Source organism: Brachycentrus maculatus, unplaced genomic scaffold, assembly GCF_059751285.1.
Source record: "Brachycentrus maculatus isolate JH-2025_06_01 unplaced genomic scaffold, ASM5975128v1 h1tg000035l, whole genome shotgun sequence".
Lineage (NCBI taxonomy): Eukaryota > Metazoa > Arthropoda > Insecta > Trichoptera > Brachycentridae > Brachycentrus > Brachycentrus maculatus.
The window spans coordinates 554,166-580,925 of NW_028280789.1; the positions used below are offsets into that span (position 1 = coordinate 554,166).

General features: G+C 31.9%; 1 protein-coding gene across 2 annotated transcripts in view; it reads right to left on the reverse strand.

Moving 5' to 3' along the window:
• Nucleotides 1–26,760, reverse strand: part of LOC148312713 (uncharacterized) — a 163,463-nt gene that overhangs the window by 3,559 nt on the left and 133,144 nt on the right. Inside the window, exons 3-7 of one of the 2 annotated variants that reach the window (XM_088274776.1) lie at nucleotides 11,695–11,820; nucleotides 6,236–6,439; nucleotides 5,056–5,217; nucleotides 2,795–2,927; nucleotides 173–250 (exon numbers count right to left, since the gene is read on the reverse strand). In XM_088274776.1, coding sequence (XP_088130902.1) covers nucleotides 173–250; nucleotides 2,795–2,927; nucleotides 5,056–5,217; nucleotides 6,236–6,439; nucleotides 11,695–11,820 — 703 coding nt within the window. The remainder of the gene's footprint in view (nucleotides 1–172; nucleotides 251–2,794; nucleotides 2,928–5,055; nucleotides 5,218–6,235; nucleotides 6,440–11,694; nucleotides 11,821–26,760) is intronic. The other variant, XM_088274787.1, reaches the window with a different exon arrangement.

A 26,760-nucleotide genomic window follows, 5' to 3' on the forward strand; every position in this document is an offset into this window, starting at 1 on the left:
AGAGGCCGTCGATATTACACATGTCTAACACTTAATTAGTAAGCATTATTCAATTTTAACAGGAGTCGGAAGTCTAACTGGAATAATCAGGAAGTATTATCTGAGTCTAACAGGAGTTATCAAAGTGTATAACATAAGTCTAACGGGAGAAATCAATATGTGTTATCTTTACCATCCATTGTGTCCATGCTCCTCTTGCCCCATAGTCCTTTTAGATTATTCCAGCCTGGCTCTCGCTTATCTGTTGATCCTGTTGAACATACACATCCTGAGTTAATTCATCCTATTTTTCCACTGCGTCATTCCACATTGAGGTTGATCATCGTTACTTTACCAAAGAAAACTATTATGGTTCTTCATTATCCTCAATGCAGCCAGGATTCGAACCTATGACATCATACACAGTCGCTTTGCATGGAACCACAACATTAAATGTACTATTTCAAACGTTTATAAATGCCATACGGTTTTACTATTTTTTTGATCAATTGATAAATTGCAGAAATTGTACATTAGGCAATGCAATATTTCAAAGCAATGTGGTGTTGAATTTTAATTCTACAAAGGCAAGATGATCAGTTCTTTTTTTCAGTTATTAATTCATCCTGGATGAACATCGTTTAATAAATATTATTGTTGTCACAATTAAGATGAAGTCTATTATTTCTATACAAAAGAAGATTTTATCTTCTTAAGTCTGAGTATTCTATATATGAGTATTCTTTAGTCTGAGTATTCTTCTTTAGTCTGAGTATTCTATTGGTTTACAACCTGGCAGTTGGCTGGCTTAAGTGATCACTTAACACACTTGTGTCATGTTAACATTCTGTCCATTATTGAACCTCTATATTGCATTAAATCTTGGAACCTGTATAAATGCAATGAGTCTTAGATCCTTCCGAATACCAATAAGGTCTTCTTATAAATTTAAGGATCTGTTTGTTTCGTTATCCCTCTCTTGTGATATGGACTGCCAGCTGTCACGCCATCACTTTGGAGGTCTTCCAGGTGGTCTTCTTCTGTCTAGGTTTTCTTGAAGAGCAATTTAAGCTCTATTTTCTTGCATTTCAAGGAATTCCAGAATCATCTTCGTTGTCTTCCCCATCTGACTATATCCTCCATACAACATATTACTTAATTTCACTTTAAAAAAAATCATATTTGATTATATTCTTTATTCGCAACCAATGATGCATAGGGATAACTGCATCACTGCATCATCACTGCATCGTATCGACGTAGAGTTATCTTTGTCATGGGGATCAAACCCGGCACCTCCAGCAGGGTAGCCAAACGCGCTTATCACTACACTACGGAGGCGGACTGCTAATTTTACTTTTTACTGTACTCAATATTCGCAATTACATATGATTACATATTATACTATGTACTTACTAGATCTTAATATATGCACATGCTTTTGCTTGCATTTTACAAGCAACAAAGTTTACCATCCGCTGTCGAAATGCAAACATCCCTGTAGGAGTTTTATGGGACAATTGGTATTACATTCAATAGATGTTACATACATCTTTTTTTTATGAAGGAAGATGGAAGTTTGAGCATCTTAGAGCTTACGACCTGGCATTTGGCTGGCTTAAGTGATCAATTAATACACTTGTGTGACTTTCACCATTCTGCTCATTGTTAAATATCCAAAAAATTATCAAAAGAACATCCAATATCAAAAAATGAATGCAATATCATTCATTTTTTAAACTTGTACATGTACAATAGGCTTGGACTCTGTTCCCATGTGAGAATAACTCAAGTGGTAAAAAACGAAGTGTTTTCTTTAATCATTGAGTATAACTCAATCGATTTGGCAGTATGAGTTATTAGTTGGGAAATGAGTGAAGTACGTATATGTATAATGTAAAGTATACTATAACGAGTGGAGTATATGTAAATTATAAACACTTAAAAGTGGTATTACACAATGTGAACGGTGAACGATAAGGAGGGTGTTGTTTTAACCTGTCTGGGAGTGAGTTTTTGCGGACAAAACTGTATCTGGGGAGTGAGTTTTAGATCTGGGGAGGATAGTTGATGCTATAAGAAACATACTTTCTTTAATATTTTTTTTAATTTACACCAGTAAATATGATTTGATTTGTGATTATATTGTTTGAATACAATCACAGATGGCAGTACAAGTGCTATTTTATGCATATGGTCGTACATGGCAGGCGTCGTGGCGTAGTTGAGTAAACGCTCGACTGCGAAACTGGCGTCGCGGGTATGATTCCCGCCAATCGCAAAATGAATTCAAGAAAGATTTATTTTCAATTGGTCTGGGTGTTTGTAATGTATGTATTTTTCACATTAACCTTCCACGTTATCCTTACTATCCTACCTGCAGATAAGCATCTAAAATAGAGGATTCTCAGGTTATTCCTTTTTTAAAAAAAGTACGGATCGTACATGTACGACCATACTACTTTGAGGGAAATTTGGTATGGCCGTACTCCTGGATAGGTTAATAATATTGCTCATTAGTTAGTTTTTAGTTATCTCATAAACGTTTGAGCGATTTGCAACATTTCAGTGGTCTGCCTCCATATTATCCCGCACTGTGACCAAAAAGGTTGCACGGGATAAAAAACACAATTTAAATAAATCATGAAGTAAAAAAAATGTTTATTTTATTTGAATAAATAAGGATGCTTTAAATATTGGGTAACCGAACTGGGTTCCATGCATTCGGTGAACATTCTGTAATTCTACATTCATTATACTTGTACAAGCAAGCGGGTTCTGCATCATTCAACTGATTTAAACAGGCTGAACATACCGAGCTTACCTCTGAAGTTCCCCTTGTACCCGGACCGCTTGCCCCAGGTTCCGTGGAGAGAACTCCAGCTTCTCTTTTCAGCGTCTTGGTCGGCATCGGCGTCATACATCCTCTCTGCGTTGTTGTTCAGTACCTTTGTAATTATTCATACATCTTATTTACCAAAACATACGCCAGCTAATCTGATTTATAATTATATGTTTTTACTGGCCAGAAAGCGACAAGGCCTAAAGCGCCAATTTCAGCATTTAATAGCGAAGAAATTTGCCTTAAGCTTTAATTTTTACGTAGAAAATTATGTATACATATAAATATTTAAAATATTTTTAGTTATTATTTTTTAAATTATTGAAAAATGAATGGATCCAATGTTGATAAAAATAGTTTTTATAAAAAAAAACAAATCTATGAATTTAATAATTTCATTACAGAAAAATGTTTTTTTTTCCAAAGGTTTAAAAAAATGTGGTTTGTAATAAAGGATTTTATTTGCGAATTGTGAATTTTTTAAATCTTAAATCTGAAACCGGGTCTATTTATTAAGTACTCCATTTTAAAATAAATAATTATTATTTTAAAATTAATATCCTTTTCTAAATACGCATTTACTAATGAGAATAATCATGATTTTTAATAAATGTACAAAACAAAATGTATATGAATCAAATATACATGAATTAAATGGTTGATTTTCTTACATATGGTGTTCCAAAAGGGACGTTTCTATGCCTCTTGAAATATGTTTTATTATGTATTATTCAAACGATTTAAAAAAAAAGTGATTTTTAGCAATCTTAGCAATAAAAAAAATCATATTTGCTACTTAATAGACGAACTACAGAGCAACCAATATCATTGTTAGCTTTTCTAAGTAAATGTCACTATCAACTAACTGACTAATATCTCTCTAGTTGAGATGTAGGGTGGACGAATTTCCAACGTTAATTTGATTAAAAATATTACTAAATACAACATTTTGAGTGTGTCCAAATACTTGTTCACAAAATTTGGATTATCTCCAATTACAGGAGTTATTTTCTTATTATTTTTTGACATCTCATCAAAGATGAAGAAGAATATGGAAGTCTGGGCATTTACGGGGCTGACGACCGTCATAGGCTGGTTTAAGTGATCACTTTACACACGTGTAACATTTGAATTTGAGTAGTGTGGTTGTCAATAATGGGTAGAATTGGTGAATGTTACACGTGTGTAAAGTGATCACTTAAACCAGCCTATGACGGTCGTCAGCCCCGTAAATGCCCAGACTTCCATATTCTTCTTCCTCTTTGATGAGATGTCAAAAAATAATATTACTAAATATCTACACGAATAAAAGGATTATCTAGAACATTTTCCACTATCTGATACCATACATGACATCTCCATCTAACAAGATTTTGCAAGACCAATGGCGTTTTGCCTACCGCTCCATGGTTTATTTAGTATGAAATGTTGTGTTGAATGATGTGTCGTATGGCATTGAATTCTGGTCTATTGTAAAATATATTACAATAATAGAAACAGGGCCCTTATGAAGTTATCCCGACACTGTAGCGCAAGTGGTATGTTTGCTTCAGCATATATACTACTCTAATTGACACCTTATTTGTTTTTGGTGTTTTGGTGTGTTTTTGGCACCATCTCTATTTGAGTAGAGTAAGTTTAAAAAAATATTTGGCAAATGGTTAAATTAGATGTTTTCAGAAGATCTAGCAATATTTGTTGAAATAGAGATGTCTAAACAGCACAGTAAGTAGACGATATCATAAGCGTTTCTCTGCCTTTTTAAAAATATGATGCACCTAAGATATACCGGCATTTCAAGATTCCTTCAGGGCTGCTTTTAGTAATGTCGGGGTCAAATAAATGTTTTCTACTTTACAAACTATAAAGCTTACTATGTTAAGGGGTTTTCTATCGAGCAGGTGCGTAGTTTGGGAAGAAGAATGACCTATCTCATCAAGTGATATGCTGGCGTTTCAAGTTTCTTCAGGGTTGCAATCAGCTATGTTTGGCTTGAACAACTGTTTTCTACATTACAAACTATAAAGCTTACTATGTTATGGGGATTTCTATCTAGCAGGTACTAGGAAAGAAGAATGACCCATCTCATCAAATGATATGCCGGCGTTTCAAGTTTCCTTCAGGGTTGCAATCAGCGATGTTTGGCTTGAACAACTGTTTTCTACATTACAAACTATAAAGTTTACTATGTTATGGGGATTTCTATCTAGCAGGTACTAGGGAAGTATAATAACCTGTCTCATCGGAGCGTAGGCGTCGAGGGGTCCTGCTTCCATGTAGTCCTGGTCAATGGGAGAAGGGCTGGCGGACAGGAGTTCCAAGAGATCGGCAGCAGCGGAGTCCCTCTTGCCCCATCCTCCGTGCAGATTGTTCCAGGCGCGCTTACCCCATCCTCCCTGGATTCATAATTAAATCTTTTATTTTATACCATACCCTTTTTTTTGAACCTCTGAATGTTTTTTAATAGTTTTATAACATAAACGTGGAATTGTTTAATTGGCTTTTTTTTAACGTAAGTATTTTGGTAAATGTAATATAATGTTTATTATCACCCATTTTTTTATTTTGTCCGCCTCCGTAGTGTAATGGTCAGCACGGTCGGCTACCGTTCTGGAGGTCTCGGGTTCGATTCCCAAGGGGGGTAAAATAAATATAAGTGATTTTTTCACCGTAATATTTATTCAATATTACCATGGACTGGTACCTGAAGCGGAGGGCTGATCACCTTTCCTTCATGTGTAAACGATCAAGATAACACTGCGTTTATACGACACAGTGCCCTATGCACCATTGGGGTGCGGATAAGGGTTTTATTATTATTATATTAACTATTGTTTATTACATAATTTTTTTTTATATGTAAAGCTGTACAATTCCCGAACAAATATAATAAAAATAGAAAATAATTCAACAAAAGATTGTTTGGTAAAATAAAGATAAACAAATTTTGATTTGAAGAGAGAATAAGCGTTTACTGTGGTCACCCAAATGTAGGATTTTCAGAGGTTAAAGATATTTAAAGTAGAGATTTTTTTAGTCTTTTAAGAAAGATGGAGATATTTTAATGAATACTGTTTATTGTGGTGCCACAAATGTAGATTTTTGAGAGGTTTATAGATATTTAAAAAAGATATATGGAGTTTTTCTTGTGAATAGTGTTCATTGTGATTCCCATAATGTAAGATTTTGAAATATTTATAATTATTTCAAGTAAAGATTTTTTATTAAAATACTGTTTATTGCGATTGCAGTTTGCTTCTCCATGAATAAATAAATAAAATTAAGGATATCTCCACTACCTAATGTTAATTTCGGCATGTAACCGATACCCTATTCAAAACGAAGCGGTTCCAGTCATAATAAAGTGAGTTTTATTTTTACCACACTCAAAACATTAAGACAAAGGGAACGTACGTGCAGGTTGTTCCAGGCGCGCTTGCCCCATGCGGCATTCATGTCTTGCCACCCGCGCTTGCCCCACCCCCCGTGCAAGCTGTTCCAGGCGCGCTTGCCCCATGCGGAGTTCATGTCCTGCCAGCCGCGCTTGCCCCATCCGCCGTGCAAGTTGCTCCAGGCTCGCTTGTCCTCGTCCAGCTCGGAGCTCATCGGGTCCATAGGCTGGAAGACGGTTGATATTGGTTAAAAAGAGTTCAGAGCTCATTGGATCCAAAGGCTAGATTATGGTTGATATTGGTTGAAAATGGTTCAGAGCTCATTAGGTCCATGGGGCAAAAATGGTTTATATTGGTTGAAAATGGTTCAAAGGACATTAGATCCAAGTGCCGGAAAATAGTTTATACTGGTTGGAAATGGTTCAGAGCTCTTTAGATTCATGGGGAAAATGGTTTATATTGGTTGAAAATGGTTCAAAGGACATTAGATCCAAAGGCCGGAAAATAGTTTATACTGGTTGGAAATGGTTCAGAGCTCATTAGGTCCATGGGGCAAAAATGGTTTATATTGGTTGAGAACGATTGAGAGCTAGCTCATTGGATCCAAAAGCTGGAAATGTGTGATTTTGAATGCAGTTCAGAGCTTGATGGATGCATAGGCTAGAAACGGTTAATATTGGTTGAAAATAGTTTAGAGCTCATTGGATCTATAGGCTGGAAAACGGTTGATCGTTGAAAATGGTCTAGAGCTTCTAGAATCCACGGGCAACAAAGGTTAAAAAAATGATTCAGAGCTCATTGGATCTATAGGTTAAAAAATGGTTGAAAATGGTTCAGAGCTCATTGGATCTATAGGTTAAAAAATGGTTGAAAATAGTTCAGAGCTCATTGGATTTATAGGTTAAAAAATGGTTGAAAATGGTTCAGAGCTCATTGGATCCATAATTTAAAAAATTGTTGCTGTTGATTGAAAACAGTGCAGAACTCATTGGATACATAGGTTGGAAAACGGTTGATATTGGTTAAAAACAGTTCAGAACACATTAATTCCATAGGTTGCAAAATAGTTGGTATTAGTTGGAAATGGTTAAGAGCTCATTGGATCAATGGAAATGTACTGTAAATGGACTGGAAAATATTTAACATTTGTTGAAAACAGTTGATATTGGTTAAAAAATGGTTTAGAGCATATTGGATCTATAGGTTGCAAAATTATTAATGTTGGTTGAAAATGGTTCAGAGTTCATTGGATGCATGGGCTGATAAATCGTCGATATTCGTTGAAAATTCATTATGATAAATCGTTGATATTCGTTATGATTTCCCATAAATATTTCAAAGATATGGGAATTCGAGTAACAAATTCCAAGAATTTGGTAATTTTTGATGTTAATCTGCGGTTTGTAATGAAACCAACTTACAAATTAACTGGTTGGATGCGGTCAGAAAGGAAAACGTTTTAACGTAAAGCTACTTTAAGACCTACTCCAAAATTCAAATTAAAACTTAATTGACGTTAATAATATTTTAATGACGCCACAAAAAAGCTACTTCAAAAGTTTGATCTAAAACGTTATCATTAAGAGTCTAAAAATAACATTTTAACTTATTACGTTATTCTGAGAGAATTTAAGTATTTCACGATGTTAACTCGTAAGCTGCGGATCGTATCTATTGTCGTTTTTTATAGAAGTACCGTTGACTGCGGATCGTATGCATAGTCGTTTTTCAACTTTACGTACTTATATGGATAATTTTAACCTATGGATAATTTTTTGCACTAAAATTTGGTTCGAGGCATGGATGAATTAGTTCTGTTTGATTTATTGTCATAAAATATCAAAATTATTTTTATTTAGTATCAACTTTATCGTGAATACTTCCGGTCGGCTCGTGCTCCGCAGATACGACAGCCGCGTCTTCTATACAGCCGCCATACTTTAGGCCGCGAGTCCGTAAATGTTAAAATTTTTGTGTAAATACAAAATAAAAACATAATAAGTAAAGTGCATTGTGTACTGTGAACATCTATGATGGATATCCGAAAGTTTCACTACAAAAAATAGGCAAAAATATGCTTTTTTGTCAAAAATATTGTCATGTAAAATAATCCAGCACAGGACGGAAAGTTTGACACTCGAAATCGAGCAGCATAGAGGTTAAAATAATAATAACGCCTAATTTATATGTTTTGGATATGTGGAACAAATAAGTGAGGAAAGAATATAAAAAAATAGATTTGAGAATTAATGAAGTTGGGAATGGTAGAGAAGATCCACTAAATCCTGCAAATAGCCCAATACTTCATAGTGATTTATTATAATAATATAAATAATTTTGTATAATTTATATAGCGCCATTTTCGTATAACCAATGGCGCTACCTCGACTCAGCCGATTACCTTAAATCAAAACGCCTTTTCAATTAGGCGGACATAGTTTTAATCTCGGGCCAGAGTATAATTAAAATATAACAAAGTTTAGATAAACAATTTGAGAAATAGCGCCCGTAATAGTTAAGTTTTCCAATAAAACTCCCCCTTGCGCTGGAAGGGCCCGAGCACTGATTGACTGCGCTAATTTAACTTTATTTCCTCCCCTAAAAGTTTGCAAAAGAAAATAATTAACAATAAAAAAGGTAAAATGCCATTGGTTTTGTACAGATTTCTTTACGTAAACCATCTTTATTTACCTTTTTGCTGTCGTTTACTTAATTAATTTTGAGGGTACGTTTTTCAAGCCCCATTTTTGATGAGGATACTTTGAAATACACGATATTTCAATGATTACCTTCGACTCGGTGCGTTATATTTTTCAATTTAAATTTCAGTTTGTATGTACCAATATTTCCTTAAAGTATTTTAAAGAACGCCACATCAATATGTATTTTTCAAACAATCTTCGCTTCTACCACATTAAGACCCAACATACGATAAATCGCAAATCAATTTTCTTTGAACCCAGGTAACATTTGATGTTTTTAATTGATGTTTTACTTAGTAAATACCACTATTTCTTAAAATCTATTGTGACACGTGTTTCGATGCATTCCGCATCATTTTCAAATACCGTAATGATGCCGAATGCATCAAAACACGTGTCACAGTAGATTTTAAGAAATAGTGGTATTTACTATGTAAAACATTAATTAAAAATGGATAGATTTTACCACAAAGTGACTGCGGAACCAATTAATGAAACATTTGACGTGATTGAATTTGTGTTTAAAATACCGTTTTATTTTGAAAAAATAAGTTCTCCTTCGAAATAAATATATGATGTTGAAAAAAATAGAGTTGTTGAAAGGTAACGAAATTAAGAAAATCGGTAGGTACATATTCTAAAAAAAAGAAAAACTGTAATATATATAGTATTTTTTTTTAAATGCGCGCAGTCCTCACGTGCGGCTTCTTTCGCAGCCGGGTGCTTACTGAACTGGATGTACTTGTAAACAACCGAATACTCCCCCTTAATAAATCTCCTCATACATACCCGCCAAATATTGCAATGGTTATTATTTATTTAGTTTTTTCCCCGTTTAAAACTATTTTTAGTGTTAATTTTTCTAGATATCAGAGACACCATTAAAACTAATGGCGTACACGAAATACTGATGATCATTAATATTAGATTCTCAATACGAAACTAAAAAAAAAACATATCAAAAGTGAATTATTTAAATGTAATGTCGCTTCGATAAGTTCCCACGCGATACAGCAATCAGAATATAACTTTTCAACGTAATGATTCTAGATATATTTTAAATTTCAGAATTACTGGCGATCATTGACAAAAAAACGCTGAAAAACGTATTATTTTTCTAATAAAATATTGTTCAAAAAAAGTTTCATTAGTTTATTTTTATAGTTCGAGGAAAGTAAAATGGATGAAATTATGAAAAGTGTGTTGAGGTGAATTAAAAATGTGAATCAAATGAGTGAAGAAAGAACAGTAAAATTAATTTATGGACGTGAAACATGGAATTAGTAATTATTAAAGTTTAAAAAAAATATGTGGTCATGTGCGTCAAAGCATATGATAGATGTGGTGTGATAATAAGTAAAGAATGCAAGGTTGAGATAAGCATTATCGATAAAATTAAGAAAGGTTTGTGTATTCAGATGGTATGGGCATGCGAATCGATTTTTGATTAATATTTTTTATTTGTATACATTCATTTAAATCAAAATTTTTGCAAATTCAGAACATTTTTTTGCAGAGACCCACCAAGCCACCTTGTGTGTCTTGTCGGTGGAGTTATTTTTTAATACATTTTTTTTATTTTTTTCAACGGTGAGTGAAGAACGAACAGTAAAACAAATTTATCAGGCGAATGTAGGAAATAAAAGCAGAGAAAGGCCCAGAAAAACATGGTATTTCAAATACTTGAGCATGGTCAGGTCAGGATTCGGAACAATCGGCGGGTATGTATAAGGAGATCCACGAATATGGAAGAGGCGAAGATTGTTTGCAAAGACAGACTGATATGGCGTTCTTTGCTTTCTGCCTACCACTACGATTAAAAAAAACACTTCTATAATACCACTTACTGAGTTTTATTTATTACCCTACCAATCTCAATATACACCTGAATATTTTTTTTAAACCCCTATCCGCACCCAATGGTGCATAGGGCACTGCGTCATATAAACGCAGTGTTATCTTGATCGTTTACACATGAAGGAAAGGTGATCAGCCTTCCGCTTCAGGTACCAGTCCAGGGTAATATTGAATAAATATTACAGTGAAAAAATCACTTATATTTATTTTACCCCCCTTGGGAATCGAACCCGGGACCTCCAGAACGGTAGCCGAGCGTGCTGACCATTACACCACGGAGACGGACAATATTTTTTACTATCTTTATAAAATTAATTAACTTTGTTTTCACCACTTTTACCTTTTAGGATTTTTATGGAGTGAGTGGAAGTTTTTGGTGAGAGTATTTTAATGTGTGTAATGTTTTTTATTTAAAATAAACCCTGATGATGACAAGGTATTGTCGACACCGGTAGGTTAAATTGTATTAATAAATAAGTGGTGAAAACAAAGTAAATTAATTGTATAAAGATATTATAAAATGTGCCACAAAGTATCTGCGGAAAACATTCAAGAATTTTTTTTCACTATTCACCTGAATATGAAAACATCTGTAGTTTTCGAAACTAGTCGTGTGTAATGAAATAAAACTCATTAAGTGTTCTATTAAAAAAAATTAACATGTCATCCCACAAAGTTAATGTCGAATCAATAAATAATATTTCAACATATAAGAAGAAGAATATGGAAGTCTGGGCATTTACACACGTGTAACATTGACCAATTCTACCCATGATTGACAACCACAATACTCAAATTCTCGGAACTTCTATATATATGATCCAATTTTCCTATAATTGGAGATAATCCAGATTTGTGAACAAGTATTTGGATCCACTAACAACGTTATAAAAAATATTTAGTAAGTTAGATTAGGTGTTACCTGCGATTGGAGCTGCGCATTCGGGGGGCCCGATATGGGGTCGGCCGCCACCGCAGCCGCCAGGGCTACCACGGCTAGGCCTAGGAGCCCCCATGCCGTCCTTCCGTGTTGGCTAGACTGCTTCATCTGGAATAATGAATGATTTATTAGAGATTGATTGTGAATTAGAGTTGTTTTTTCTGTCCATCACTTATTAGGATTATGATACGTTTTGGTCGAGAAAAAAAAACAACTTTTAAAAGGGTTCCCTAATAGAATGACGATGAAAAATGTTTTAATGATTAAAGAAAACACTTGTTTTTTACCACTTGAGTTTTATTATAGACTACATGTTTCAGAAGTTAAACTTCCATCATTCAGGTCTGTATAATAACTGAATGATGAATGATGGAAGTTTAACTTCTGAAAAATGTAGTCTATAATAAAACTCAAGTGGTAAAAAACAAGTGTTTTCTTTAATCATTGTAACATGTCTTACCACAAAGTTAATGCCGAAACAATAAATATAATAAAAATGTTTGATTTTTTTATTATTTTTTTTTATACATATAATATTCCCGATGAGTGTTTTCTAGGTTGAGTGGGAATTGCCTTGAAACTATTTCGTATCTGTCTGCTGTGCTGGTTAAAGTATTGTCAAAATAAATAAATAAAATATTTGATAAGTGAACATCTATTTATACTCAATAAAAAGACAAAGAAAAGCTCTACGTATAAATTAGGATATGACCATCAATAAAGCTCCCTTATGACGATTAATATTATTGAGCTTAATGAATTATTGCCCATAAACATGACCCAAAAACTGCAGTTTAGTAGTTCGAGGGCTGTTAATAATTTAGTAAGTATGTAATTTTATATTGATATTTTTTTATTAAAATAAAACACTGGTAGACTGTAGAAACACTTGTAAACACAAGTAGACTGAATGCAGTCGAAATGCGATCTCTCAGAAGAATGTGCGACAAAACAATGTATGATAGATGTGCAAATAGTGAAATAAGGAAGGAATGCAAAGTCGAGATAAGTATTATCGATAAAATTAAGAAAGGTGTGTTGAGATGGTTTGGACATGTAGAATAGTTTTGAACAAAATTTTTCATGAACATAGTACTAGAAATAAGGATAAAATAAGACTGCCATTTTTGAAAAAAAACGAAGTAACAAAATTGTTTAATGTATAAGGGTTTAAAATGTATGATGAGATGCCTGAATGTGTAAAGAATGAGAAGAGTCTGAAATAATTATAAAATAAATGTTTTGTTTACTGTAAAAAGATGTAAATATATATAGGATGTAAAAGAAGTGTAAATAATAGTTTGTATTAAATATAATATAAGCTAACTAAAGAAATGAAATACAAAAAATTTAAAAATAAAAAAATAAACGACTGTTACATACTAGAAAAAAATCTGGAAAGACTTTCGGATTGGCGCAATAAAAATAAAATCCATCTAAACTAACAAAAATGCAAAAATTTTCTAGAAAAACAATAAACCATTATTTTTTGTCTTTATTTTATAAAATGGAAAATTACAAAGTTAGTGCTTTAAATATTAAACATAATTTTTTTATTCTCGATTAACGAAGTATACCTAGAATCGGTAAAAGAAATAGAAAATCTAGGTATAACCTTCCACACCTATCTCAGCTTTCCATCACACACTAACAAAATAACTTACAACATTTTGAGTGTGTCCAAATACTTGTTCACAAAATCTTGATTATCTCCAATAACAGGAGTTATTTTCATATTATTTTTTTGACATCTCATCAAAGATGAAGAAGAATATGGAAGTCTGGGCATTTACGGGGCTGACGACCGTCATAAGCTGGTTTAAGTGATCACTTTACACACGTGTAACATTCACCAATTCTACCCATTATTGACAACCACACTACTCAAATACTTGGAAGTTCTATATATATGAACCAATTTAGAAACCTTGTTCTTGAATCAATAGAACTTCACTAGAGACATCTATTGGTGAGATGTAAAGAAGCTTTTTACTAAGCAGAAACTCTTATATTAGTATGTGAGGTCCGAATCCTGGATTATAATCACACACATGAGAAACTCCAGAAAATAACATTTCCATTTTTATTATTAAGTTTATAATTTGACCAGATAATTTATTTACAACATTTTGAGTGTGTCCAAATACTTGTTCACAAAATCTAGATTATCTCCAATTACAGGAGTTATTTTCATATTTTTATTTTTTTATTTTTTTTATTTTTTTAATTAAAAAAAAAAATTAAGAAAAAAATAAATAAAAACAAAATAACTAACAAAATTATGATAATTATTGGTTTCATAAAATTAATTACTAAAGACTTCGATAGTATAATATCTCTTCCTGTATACAACACAACAACTCTCAGCACACTCACACTAACACTCACACTTACACTCCCACTCACACTCCTAGTGACACTCACACTCCTGCATACAACGTTAGTAAGGAGTCAATTGGAATAAAGAATACACTAATAAAAATCATCATATCCGCGAGCAGCGAACGAAAGAGGGAAACAACGTCACAGAAAAGCTCTTGAGCCCTAATTTTACGAAAATGGTGCTTTATATATTATCCAAAATAATTATCATATATTATAATTATTTGTATTTATATTATTTTACATAAACAATGGAGTTTCACCAAGAAATATCAAACAACTACAACACGTCTTATATTCACGAAGTGATATATTTAAGCTGTGACATCCAGATATGCCGAAATATTCATCAGTAATTTATGAATAAATAATATACTTCGGTAATTCAATCATAAGTAAGTCATGATACAACTATCAACATTTGAATGTTAGTTTACGTATGTGACTAAACCAACAGAGCTGCTCACTACGCCAAACTAATGCCGGAGAATGTTCGGATTAGTCGAGTTGTCTGAGAGTAAATTTAATATCATTAATACAATACACGATTATATTAATGCGTATTTATTCAAAGAATTAATCACACATATATGTTGTTAAGTCATCTTGTGTATGATGAGGATGTGAAGATTTACAATACGACTAGAATCTATTTATTTTTCATCAAACACATAATTAGAAATTACAATTTATAATGATGTGTCCTAGCTGGGTTTTATTTAAATTACTTAATTATAAAACTTCATAAAAATAAAACTGTTTATTACATGCATTCAAACCCTTATCCGCACCCCAATGGTGCACAGGGCACTGAATTACATAAACGCAGTGTAATCTTGTTCGTTAACACACGAAGGAAAGGCGATTAGCCCTCCGCTTCAGGTACCATTCCAGGGTAATAATAAAAAATATTAGAGTGAAAAAATCACTTATATTTATTTGACCCCCCTGGGAATCGAACCCGGGACCTCCAGAACGGTAGCCGAGCATGATGACCATGACACTACGGAAGCGGACAATATATATATATATTAGACCACTAATTCAGTTTTATTTCACGATTAGTTTTGAAAACTACACATGTTTTTATCGACGGGTGATCACAAAAAAAAACTAACCAATTTTTTCTATGCAGTTAACACGCTAATTTATCGATGTAATCCCAGTCAAGAGCGGTTTAAAATTTGACTTCAGTGCTTGTTCAGAGTAACAAATCGGGATGAAAAATTACACTGATCTTTTATCTGTATAAATTACAGAAAGCTTTACAAAGAAATTTCATTTACTGAAAGAATTTCACGAAACATTCCGTGAGTAGCGTGTGAAATACTGAAGGTACATAATATGTGTGAATGGAACCATTTACCGTTATTGCTACCTCTTTGTATGAACGCATTGTGTCATGTGGGAGGTACATATTATATTCTAATAAAAGCAGAGGATATGGTATTGAGTCTTTCGAGTTGTATGGAAATATTGAAACTATTGTATTTTGTGAAATGTGAAACGTTTTTTATGCAAATTTTAAAGAAAGGAGGCTTTCAAATTAATTTCTATTGGAATTGAATATACATATATATGTATATATATATTTATAAATTTATAAATTTATAATAATATATATTTATATATATATATATATATATATATATATATATATATATATATATATATATATATATATATATATATATATATATATATATATCTGATACCAATCATGCTTTACGCTCAAAAGTGGTTCACGTTAAATAAGGCGCCTTACCCAACTAACAGTAACAATATAATAACCAGCCTATGACAGATCGAAAGCCCTGTGAAGACACAGACTTTCATATTTTTCTTTATCTATGTTGGGAATACAGAAAAGCTCTAGTATTATATTTTTAATTAAAAATTTACTTTATAAATAACACTGTACCAAATAAATAAAATATAAATTAAAATGGTTAGATATTGCATTTCTTTTCATTATTCTTATTTTTATTTGTTTAATATTTTCAATTTCATTTCATAAAAAAAGTTGTAAAACATATATGGCTGACTAAGTATTGCACCCACCACTTAGACAAGCTGGAATTAAGATTTATTATTATTATTATTATTATTACCACAAAGTGAATGCCGAATCATTCGATCTAATATTCTATTTAAAAAGGCTAAAATTTGTAGGTGTAAAACAGTTTAGCCCCATTAGAAACGCAAGTAGAAGGAAGTTTCGTCCATTACCGGTCACAGGCAGAAACGTGAGAGCTTTTCGTCAAGCCGAAAGCTTTCAGTGTTCCCCTCACTATGGAGTACTATTCCATTTGCACAAGAAGGAGAAAGTATTTTGTACATTTAATATTACGAATAGTTCTGCCACGTGGTTCAAAGTAACTTTATAATATGGTCAAAACTGGTTACAAGAGACCTGGATATAAGAGAAAACTCTAAAAGAGAGCTGGCTAATGTTTCGTTATTTTAACATTATGTATGATAAAGCGTGCATATAAGAGAGACCTTTTTATGAAGAGATTTAGACAACTTTATGTTCAAGTTTGACTGTTTTATTTATTGATTTGACGTTTAATTTGTAGAACTCCATATTTTTGTATTGAAATATTTAAATGAAACATTGATTTGAGTCTACTTAAATGGATTTTTAATTTAATTTTTAAAAACATAAAAACGAAAATTCTAGTGACATTTGTTTCGCCTTGATAGAGGGTTTTCTCAAACTAATGGAACAGTTGAAACTAAAATGAAATAATTGTCACGAGAATTTTTGTTTTTAAAAATATTTTTTGTGGACAGAAATCAGTATTTGAATAAAATATTTAAAATATCGACTGTGTAAATGTTATAATAAATTCACATACCTAAACCATCTCAAAATATCTTTCTTCATTTTATCGATTGCATCATTTCCTTGCATTATTTCCTTTTATCACCATTCAAATATCTGTCATGCAACGTTTTGTGGCACATTCGCCTGAGATGTGTGGTGAGATGGTTTCGGCATGTGAATCAAATGAGCAAAAAAACTGTAAAACAAATGCAATACATCGAATTGAAATTCGACAAAGAAAAATCTTGTTAATACAAAATACAGGCAATCGTTAACGAGAAGTGTTGCCATTGCCAAAATTTAACAAGGAATAGTAATTTACTATGTTATATTATAGATATAAATATTAAACTTAAAATTAAGTTCTAGAAATGAGGGTTTAAACAAAATTATTAAAATAAAGGAGTATATTTAATTATTCTGCCTTAAATTATTCGTCCCGTGTTATTTCTAGGCAGTAGTATTTACAAAACTTTAGAAAGTTATGTTACAAAAATAATAAAATTTAATAAGGAAAAACTTAAAGCAAATGCACATATCTTTTTACTTTTTAAATGTTTAAATAAAATGTCAGATTTATTGTCGACGGTGTATTGCTGTAAGGCTACAACCAATAACGAAAATTACAGGATTTCATAAATTTCTCTGCTTATTTTAAAAAACATTTTACGCAGTAGGTACCTGTCTCAATTGTTGCTGACGCCCGTTGCCAAATGCGTTAATTATGTATTCTACTTTTTTAATCTTTTATCCACACCCAATGGTGCATAGGGCACTGCATCGTTTATAAAAAGTGTTATCATGAACACATGATCAGCCATGCGTTTCAAGTATGGTCATAAGAACTCTAAATACTTCCATATTCTTCTTCATCTATTTATAGGTGTCAAAAAAGTTTAAAAACGTTTATGCATTGAACTGTGCAATGTACATATACATGACTGCGATTTTTTATTGCGGATGATTTGTTTGAGAATTGATGCTGCATTTTATTCTTTATGTATGTCGAGATGTCGAAATAAAAATTTAACTTTTTTTATTTATTATTTTTTTGACATCTCATCAAAGATGAAGAAGAATATGGAAGTCTGGGCATTTACGGGGCTTACGACCGTCATAGGCTGGTTTAAGTGATCGCTTTACACACGTGTAACATTCACCAATTCTACCCATTATTGACAACCACACTACTCAAATTCTTGGAAGTTCTATATATATGAACCAATTTAGAAACCTTGTTCATGAATCACTAGAACTTCACTAGAGACATCTATTGGTGAGATGTAAAGAAGCTTTTTACTAAGCAGAAACTCTTATATTAGTATGTGATTCATGAACAAGGTTTCTAAATTGGTTCATATATATAGAACTTCCAAGAATTTGAGTAGTGTGGTTGTCAATAATGGGTAGAATTGGTGAATGTTACACGTGTGTAAAGTGATCACTTAAACCAGCCTATGACGGTCGTAAGCCCCGTAAATGCCCAGACTTCCATATTCTTCTTCATCTTTGATGAGATGTCAAAAAATAATATGAATATAACTCCTGTAATTGGAGATAATCCAGATTTTGTGAACAAGTATTTGGACACACTCAAAATGTTGCTAATTGCTTATTGCATTTTAGATTAGATTACTATTTTTATTTGCACCTTGGGATTAAACGTGAATGAGTCAAGTTGTAGTTGTAATATTAAGGTCCACCAGGAATAATTACAAAATTAAACGTAAATCCCATTTTCTTGATTGTGTAATCCATTTATACCAAGCGCCTGCTCTAAAGAGGTCATTTCCAAGTTAAAAATAATTGAATTCGAGATGAAAATTCAGTAAGTACGTTTGACTGTAATACCGTGTTAGGCTAGGTAACACCTGTCCCTTATTTTTTAATCCATAGGGCCTATTTTCACAGCAAATACAGTAACCCGTGCTGATTTGTACCGGAACATTTTCAAACGAGCGATTGTCACTGACTCACTTTGTCGTTATTCAAATGCAATTAGTTTCGATGTTATTTTGCCATATAAGGGGCACCCTAATATGTATATGTAAATAAATATATATCACTGCATCATATAAACGCAGTGTTATCTTGATCATTAACATATGGTGGAAAGGTGATCAGCCATCCGCTTCAGGTACCAGTCCAGGGTAATATGGAATAAGTATTAGAGTGAAAAAATCACTTCTATTTATTTGACTCCCCTGGGAATCGAACCCGGGACCTCCAGAACGGTAGCCGAGTGTGCTGACCATTACACTACACTACACTATATAAATATATATATATATATATATATATATATATATATATATATATATATATATATATATATATATATATATATATATATATATATATATATATATATATATATATATATATATATATATATATATATATATATATATATATATATATATATATATATATATATATATATATAAACACATATATATATATATATATATATATATATATATATATATATATATATATATATATATATATATATATATATATATATATATATATATATATATATATATATATATTGATAATGAAAATGGAACATTTATTAAATTCATGGCCAAATAAGAGACCCCTTACGCTAATACATTTCATAATCACCGTATTTCTGAGTATGTCCATTTTTTTTCGCAAATTCTGGATTCGCTTCACTCATTTATCCCAGTTAAAATATTGTATCTTTTTGTTTTTTTTTTTAAATATTGAAATCAATAATGAGAAAAAAAAAACTTTTAAAAATAAATATGATTGGATTTACCTTAGAATTCTTGAATTTGCCGTGGCATAATCTTATTCTACAATTGATTTTATACAATGCATGCACTTCATGTTACATTAAGCCTATAGCACGGGTAGGTGGGCACTTAATAGATAAATCATTAAAATTATTCCAGCAATTAGTTCCCCGCACACGAGCGAGTTTAGTGAGTTTAGGTCGCGTTTGTTTCTGACATGATATGATCGAAATGCCGTTCTGTCGGTACTTGAGTGGGATCGGACTGACGCCGACGGCTTGATGCGTCAGCTGTTCGCGACGTCATATCTAGCAGGCTTCTGATAGAGATAGACCAATCTACGTATATTATTTTACCATACAACCTTATAACGTAATATTGTCAAGCTTGATAAGCTCTGAGTATTTGGCAGTGGCGAATCGTAAATTGTCAGATTGGGAAGCTATAGATGCAAGTATTATACTCGTATAAGTGTATAAAAGCGCCATCTTTGATGACTTTCAGAAAACGCCTGAAATATTCATGAAATCAATCATCAAATTAAACCCTTATCCGCACCCTGATGGTGCATAGGGCACTGCATTATATAAACGCAGTGTTATGTTGATCGTTAACACACGTAAGAAAGGTGATCGACCCTCCGCTTCAGGTACCAGTCCAGGGTAATATTGAATAAATATTAGATTGAAAAAATTACTTAAATTTATTTGAACCCCCCTCCAGGGACCTCCGGGATATTACTATCTATTTGTTATTAGATTTAAGTTTTGCATTGATATTTCTTCGTAGAACTGATTTGTATAGAATAAAATAACAACCATGTAGTTTTTTTCTACTTGAATTTCTAATTATTTCCTCTTCTTCGTCTTCTTCATCTAGGAAGCAAATTATGAAGGGATGGAAAAGTAGATAAATAATATATTGAGAGAAGAGTGAATGCAGTAAATATAATAAGTTATTTTGAGAAATTAAAAGACTTTGTTTTTTGATCCACTCACATTTTTATTAACAACCAACTAGTTTCGGTAACAACCTGTTGTCCTCTTCAGGGTTTAATTTGGATAAAAAAAGTATTTTTATTTCTCAAAATAAAATATCAAAATGATCTACAAAGTTAATGCTTTCAATATTCAAAACATAATAAATTGTGCTTTGAACAGAGTGATTGTAAATAAAAATGAGTCCATGGAAACCAAACTGGTTGTTCGCAACGGACTGCTGGTACCGACACTGATGTATGGAAGTGAAACATGGAACTGGCAAAGAAGGATGAAAGCAGAGTAAACGCTGGTGAAATGCGCTCCCTCAGATGAATGTGGCAAGATGTATGGCATAATTAAAAACGAAGTAAAACGAACAAGTTCGTGCACCTGTTTTAGGAATTCATTATGTACGATAATCTTGCATTCTGTAACATATTTCTCTCTTTCAAATACCATGACCTTTGACTAAAAATAAAGTAATTATATCAATTTTCAAATATCCGTGTTGTAGTATTTTTTTTTAAACTACCCCTAAGCGTTTAATTATTTTCTCTGATAGCATATCCATGTAATTTCCACCGTATACGAGTAATACTTGTGAACAAAGCAATTTCACGTTTGCGAAACGATTTAAACATGTGGATTTTCTAATATTTAGGTATTTTATTAATACATGGAGTATTACAGTAATTGGAAATGTCAAACACACTGCAAAGGCAACACCGAAAAACGTTATTTTTAATTGAAACTTGAATAAGAATGTATTCTTTATATTTTGAACATATTATTATTTAAAATATTAAATAAATCCCGAGTTTTAAATCTTTCAACCAATACCATAAGAAAGCTCATTTGTTTTCTAAATATATATTGAAATTATGAAATTTTCGTGATATAATTCGTGACTGAATATCAACATATGAGTGTGTCCAAATACTTCAAAATCTGGGTTGACTCTACTAAGGAGATATTTTGACATCTCAACAAAGATAAGGAAGAATATGGAAACTGGGTATTTACAGGGCTTACGACCGATTATAGGTTGGACCTTGCATACAAATAAAATGCTCTAGGCTTAATAAAAACTTTTTTCAATCCAACATAGTATAGATGGCTGTTTTTAATTCATATGTAATGTGTCATGAGATGAATATTAGATAAAGGAGTTCTAAAAGTTGAGTAGTGTGGTTGGCAATCATGGGTCATGGGGCTCAATTATTTCTGACGCCCTGTTGCCAAATACGTCAATTATGTATTCTTCTTCGTCAATTTTTTATACACACCCAATGGTGCATAGGGCACTGCATCGTATACAAGCAGTGTTTTATATATACCATATTAATATATATATATATATATATATATATATATATATATATATATATATATATATATATATATATATATATATATATATATATATATATATATATATATATATATATATATATATATATATATATATATATATATATATATACATAAATATAAATATATATATATATATATATATATATATATATATATATATATATATATATATATATATATACATATATAACTTCAAATCAAAATGACAGAATGTACCAAAAATCACAAAAAAAAGTTTTTAAATCATAAAAAAAAAACAGAAGAGCTTTTTACTTTATATTTATGTATTAGTTATCTTTTAAAAAAGCAATTATCTAGGTGCCTAGTTTCATTGTTTTGTTTTCGAAATATGTATCATAACAGTTATCATAGACAAACATTAAGGTACTTTCGTATGCTTTAAATTGTAGGTTCAATTTATGTATATTTGGAAAGGTTGAATAAATATTGGACAAATTTATTCTGAATCCAACCCGAATATTTCAGGGACAGATGAATATTGGTGGATTTGAAATATATCAATATGTTTACTCAACATTAAACATACTTCTGTTGTATACATATACTTTTTATATGTACGCAGTAACACAACAATAAAGCACTCTTGCGACTAAGGAAACTCAAATACTCCATGTTTTTTAAGAGGTATGAATTTCAAGAAATTCGCTCAGTTTCCTTAAATAAATATATATTCGTTTAATGGATTTAAGAAAAGATAAACACATATTATAGACTTGTTTATTTTTTTACAAAAATGTTAATAAAATTAGTATATAACCACTCACCGAGATTTTTATGTCTACCGGTTTCGAGACGTACCCGTCTCTTCGTCAGGACAATCACTACCACAGCATGCAAACATTACCACCCTTCACCACCATAGCACCATTTACACACTTAAAACTACACAAAATGTTTAACGCATGCATTTAGTTTTAACCCTTTAGGTTAAAACTAAATAATATGGAGATTTTTTATATTAAGAAAGCACTTAAAAATAATATTCCTCTAATTAACAACCAAATAAATTTTACATATAGTCCATTGTTTGATTCGACATCGGTTAAACACGATTCGTCAATATCCAATTCGAACCCCCCCCACTCCTTTCATCCTACAAGTATATAAGTAGATTCGATTCCTAGTCTAATTTTAATGTACGTTTAACCTCGGCTCGTAACGCATGTCTGTATTGAAAACTATAGTGCATGTTGGTCTTCGGGTTGACCAAAAATCGCATGTGTTAGACATTTTGTGTAGTTTTGAGTGTGTAAATGGTGCTATGGTGGTGAAGGGTAGTATTGTTTGCATGCTGTGTTAGTGATTGTCCTGACGAAGAGACGGGTACGTCTCGAAACCGGTAGACGTAAAACTCTCGGTGAGTGGTTATATACTAATTTTATTAACATTTTTGTAAAAAAATAAATAAGTAAAAATGACCAACCACAAAGTAAATGCTTTAAATATTAATGATATTGAGAATAACATATTATATTTAGATTTTGAAGTTAAGCGTTAAAAATGCTGATTCAAAGAACTCTTAAAAATCTTATGAGGCGTTTTATTCATTAAATTTATTGCATTTACTGTATTATAAAAAAAAAAACATTTGTAATAAACCACTTAATGAGTTTTAATTTTCACCTGTAGATGAAAACATTTGTTAGTTTTCAAAACTAGTCGTGTATTAAAATAAAACTGATTAAGTGGTTTATTACAAGTGTTTAATTAAAAAAAAAATCAACGTTTCATTCCACAAAGTTAAAGCCGAATCAATAAATAATACATTTACGTTATAGTATTGAATCATTCTTCTAACCCTTATCCGGACCCTTTAGTGCATAGGGCACTGAATCATATTGACGTAGTGTTATATTGATCGTTATTTACATGAAAACAAGGCGCTTTCTGATCCTGGTTAAATAAATATTAGAGTGATAAATCATTAATATTTATTTCGCCCCCCTGGGAATCGAATCCGGGACAGAAATTCTTTCATTTATATGTGACGTCCGAATCCTGGATTATATTCACATACACGAGAAACACTAGAAAATATACGTCTTCTTTTTCTTTTTCTTCTTTAGACCTGTCATTCTCCGGTCCGCTCCTGAGAGGTGGGAGACCAGCTACCCCTCCATCGTTTAGGCGGTCTTAAGTGTTAGGCCTGCAATGGGTCGTAGAGTCTTCATTTCGGATGTCCTAAGAAGGCGTTCTTGCGGTGTCATCTCTTGTTTCCGTGCCGTATGTCAAGATCGGTCTTACGCAGGTCTTATAAATACTCACCTTACTCTCTTTCAGCACGTATTTATTTCTTCATATATATTTTTAAGCATCCAGCTACAGCAGAGGCCTTGTTTGAAAATATACGTAAATTAAATAAAAAAAAGCTTTTATTTCACCCGTTAATTTAATTAATATAAAATACTAAAAAAAATAATTGGTGATAATCCAGATTTGTGTATTTGGATACAAAATGTTATAACTTCCATTCATCGTTGCAATGGGATATTATATTATTAGGTATTATGACTCTATTAAATGGCTGAAATTCTCTGAAACTCTCCAGCATGTGCTCTCAATCTACCGCGAACCGTTGCAGAGCGTTTAATGCACCATACATCGCATCATTCACTCGCCACAATGCGATGCATTGATCACACCCGTCCTCCATAGCAATTAATAACAGCGGATTCCAGCGCAGAATGTGAAACCTGTGCTGGATTGTAGCTTCCGTGTACACGGGTGCATTAAAGTGCCATTCGGCCACCTATGGTGAGGAGACGCGAACACTTTCAGGACGGCTGAAAACTGAATTTCATGAAGCTACTAATTTTCAAATAAGTTAAACATAAAATAACATGAAAATAAAATTGAAAATAGTATTTTCTGGCGTTTCTCATGTGTGTGATTATAATCCAGGATTCGGACCTCACATACTAGTATAAGAGTTTATGCTCAACAAAAAGCTTCTTTTCATCTCACCAGTAGATGTCTCTAGTGAAGCTCTAGTAATTCAAGAATAATGTTTTTAAGAATTTCAGGAAAATACTAATTTTCAAATTCAGTGAAACATAACGAACACCTCTCATAACGAGCCAAAAAAGTGAAAAATCGCGCTGGAAAACAGAACGAGGACGACCGAAAAATACTTCATGCAAAGCGCAATGAGTATTTAATTACGATTATTACAAAAATTGAGTTCCACATAAAATCTGATATTCTACATTACATTTATAAAAAAAAATTGTTAAGGCACTTATTAGATATAAGAAAGGAATGTAAGGCTGAACAAGGAATAATTGAAAATATTAGGAAGAGTTCTTTACGGTGGTATGGATATGTGGAGCGAATGGATAACAAGAGAATGACTAAGAAGTGAGCGGAAAAACAGAACGAGGACAATCGAAAAAGACTTAGCACGATCAGATCAATCAGAACTTAAAATCTGGTGGTGTCAAAAGTCTGGGTAATCGAGGGGATGTATGACTAGATGTATGGATGTGAAAGAGGCGAGGAGTATATGTCAGGACAGAAGAGTGTGGCGTTCCATCCTTTCTGCCTATCCCTGCAAGGAAACGGCGTGATGGTAGTAGTAGTAGTAATATGAAAATAAATACTGTATTATTTGTTAAAATACTGGACGGATATAAAACACTATTTCTTATATTTATTTAATTTTTAATAACAATGTATTTATTTTATTAAAATAAAACACTTGAATAAACCACTTTATCGAGCTTTATTTTTATTTAGGACTAGTTTCGAAAACGACAGTTGTTTTCATCTTCTGGTACAAATTAAAACTAACGAACAAAAATTTATTTAGATAAAACAATAATTTTTGATATACTGTTTCTAAATACGTCACCATTATTATCAATGTTTCCTTTTACAAAAAAAACTTGTTCCTTAACCCCTTTCCCTATAATTATTAACCTATATATGTTCGTTAGTTTTAATTTGAACCAGAAGATGAAAACAACTGTCGTTTTCGAAACTAGTCGTAAATAAAAATAAAACTCGATAAAGTGTTATATTCAAGTGTTTAATTTTAATAAAATAATCATGAATTCCACAAAGTTAATGCCGAATCAATAAATAATATAATGTATTTAAGCCTAAACAGCTCTTAATAAAAAAATATATATATTTCAAATGGTGGTAGAGTAGGTTCGAACACAGAAATTCTCACTGCCCGCAATACTAACCACAGGACCACAACTCAAAGAGCTATATTTTCATCGAATTCTACAAGTATCCGATACCTAATGATGGAAAATAATATATCCACAACAGAAAACTCGGTTCAAAGGTGTTAAGTGCATGTATAATGCCTCCTATTAAAGCTGCCAGCGTGGCATAACGACCCTTCAACACATTTATGCAAATAATATGCGATTATATATACATACTTGTACATTATGTGATCCTGGTATAATTTATTCCTCATCACGTGCGTATAAAACAATCATTTAAAGCGTGTTTCAGCAAAACGTAGGGTTGAAAAATAAAGAAAATGATGTGTTAAAATTTATGAAGAATCTGTATAAACATGACTTTTTATTATTTAGGAAAAGAGCGTTCAGGGACTAACTAAGGTAGAAAATAAAAAAAGCACTCCATGATAAAAAAATATGGAAGTTTAAGAAGAGATAATTATAACAACATTTTAAATGTGTCCAAATACTTGTTCACAAAATCTGGATTATCTCCA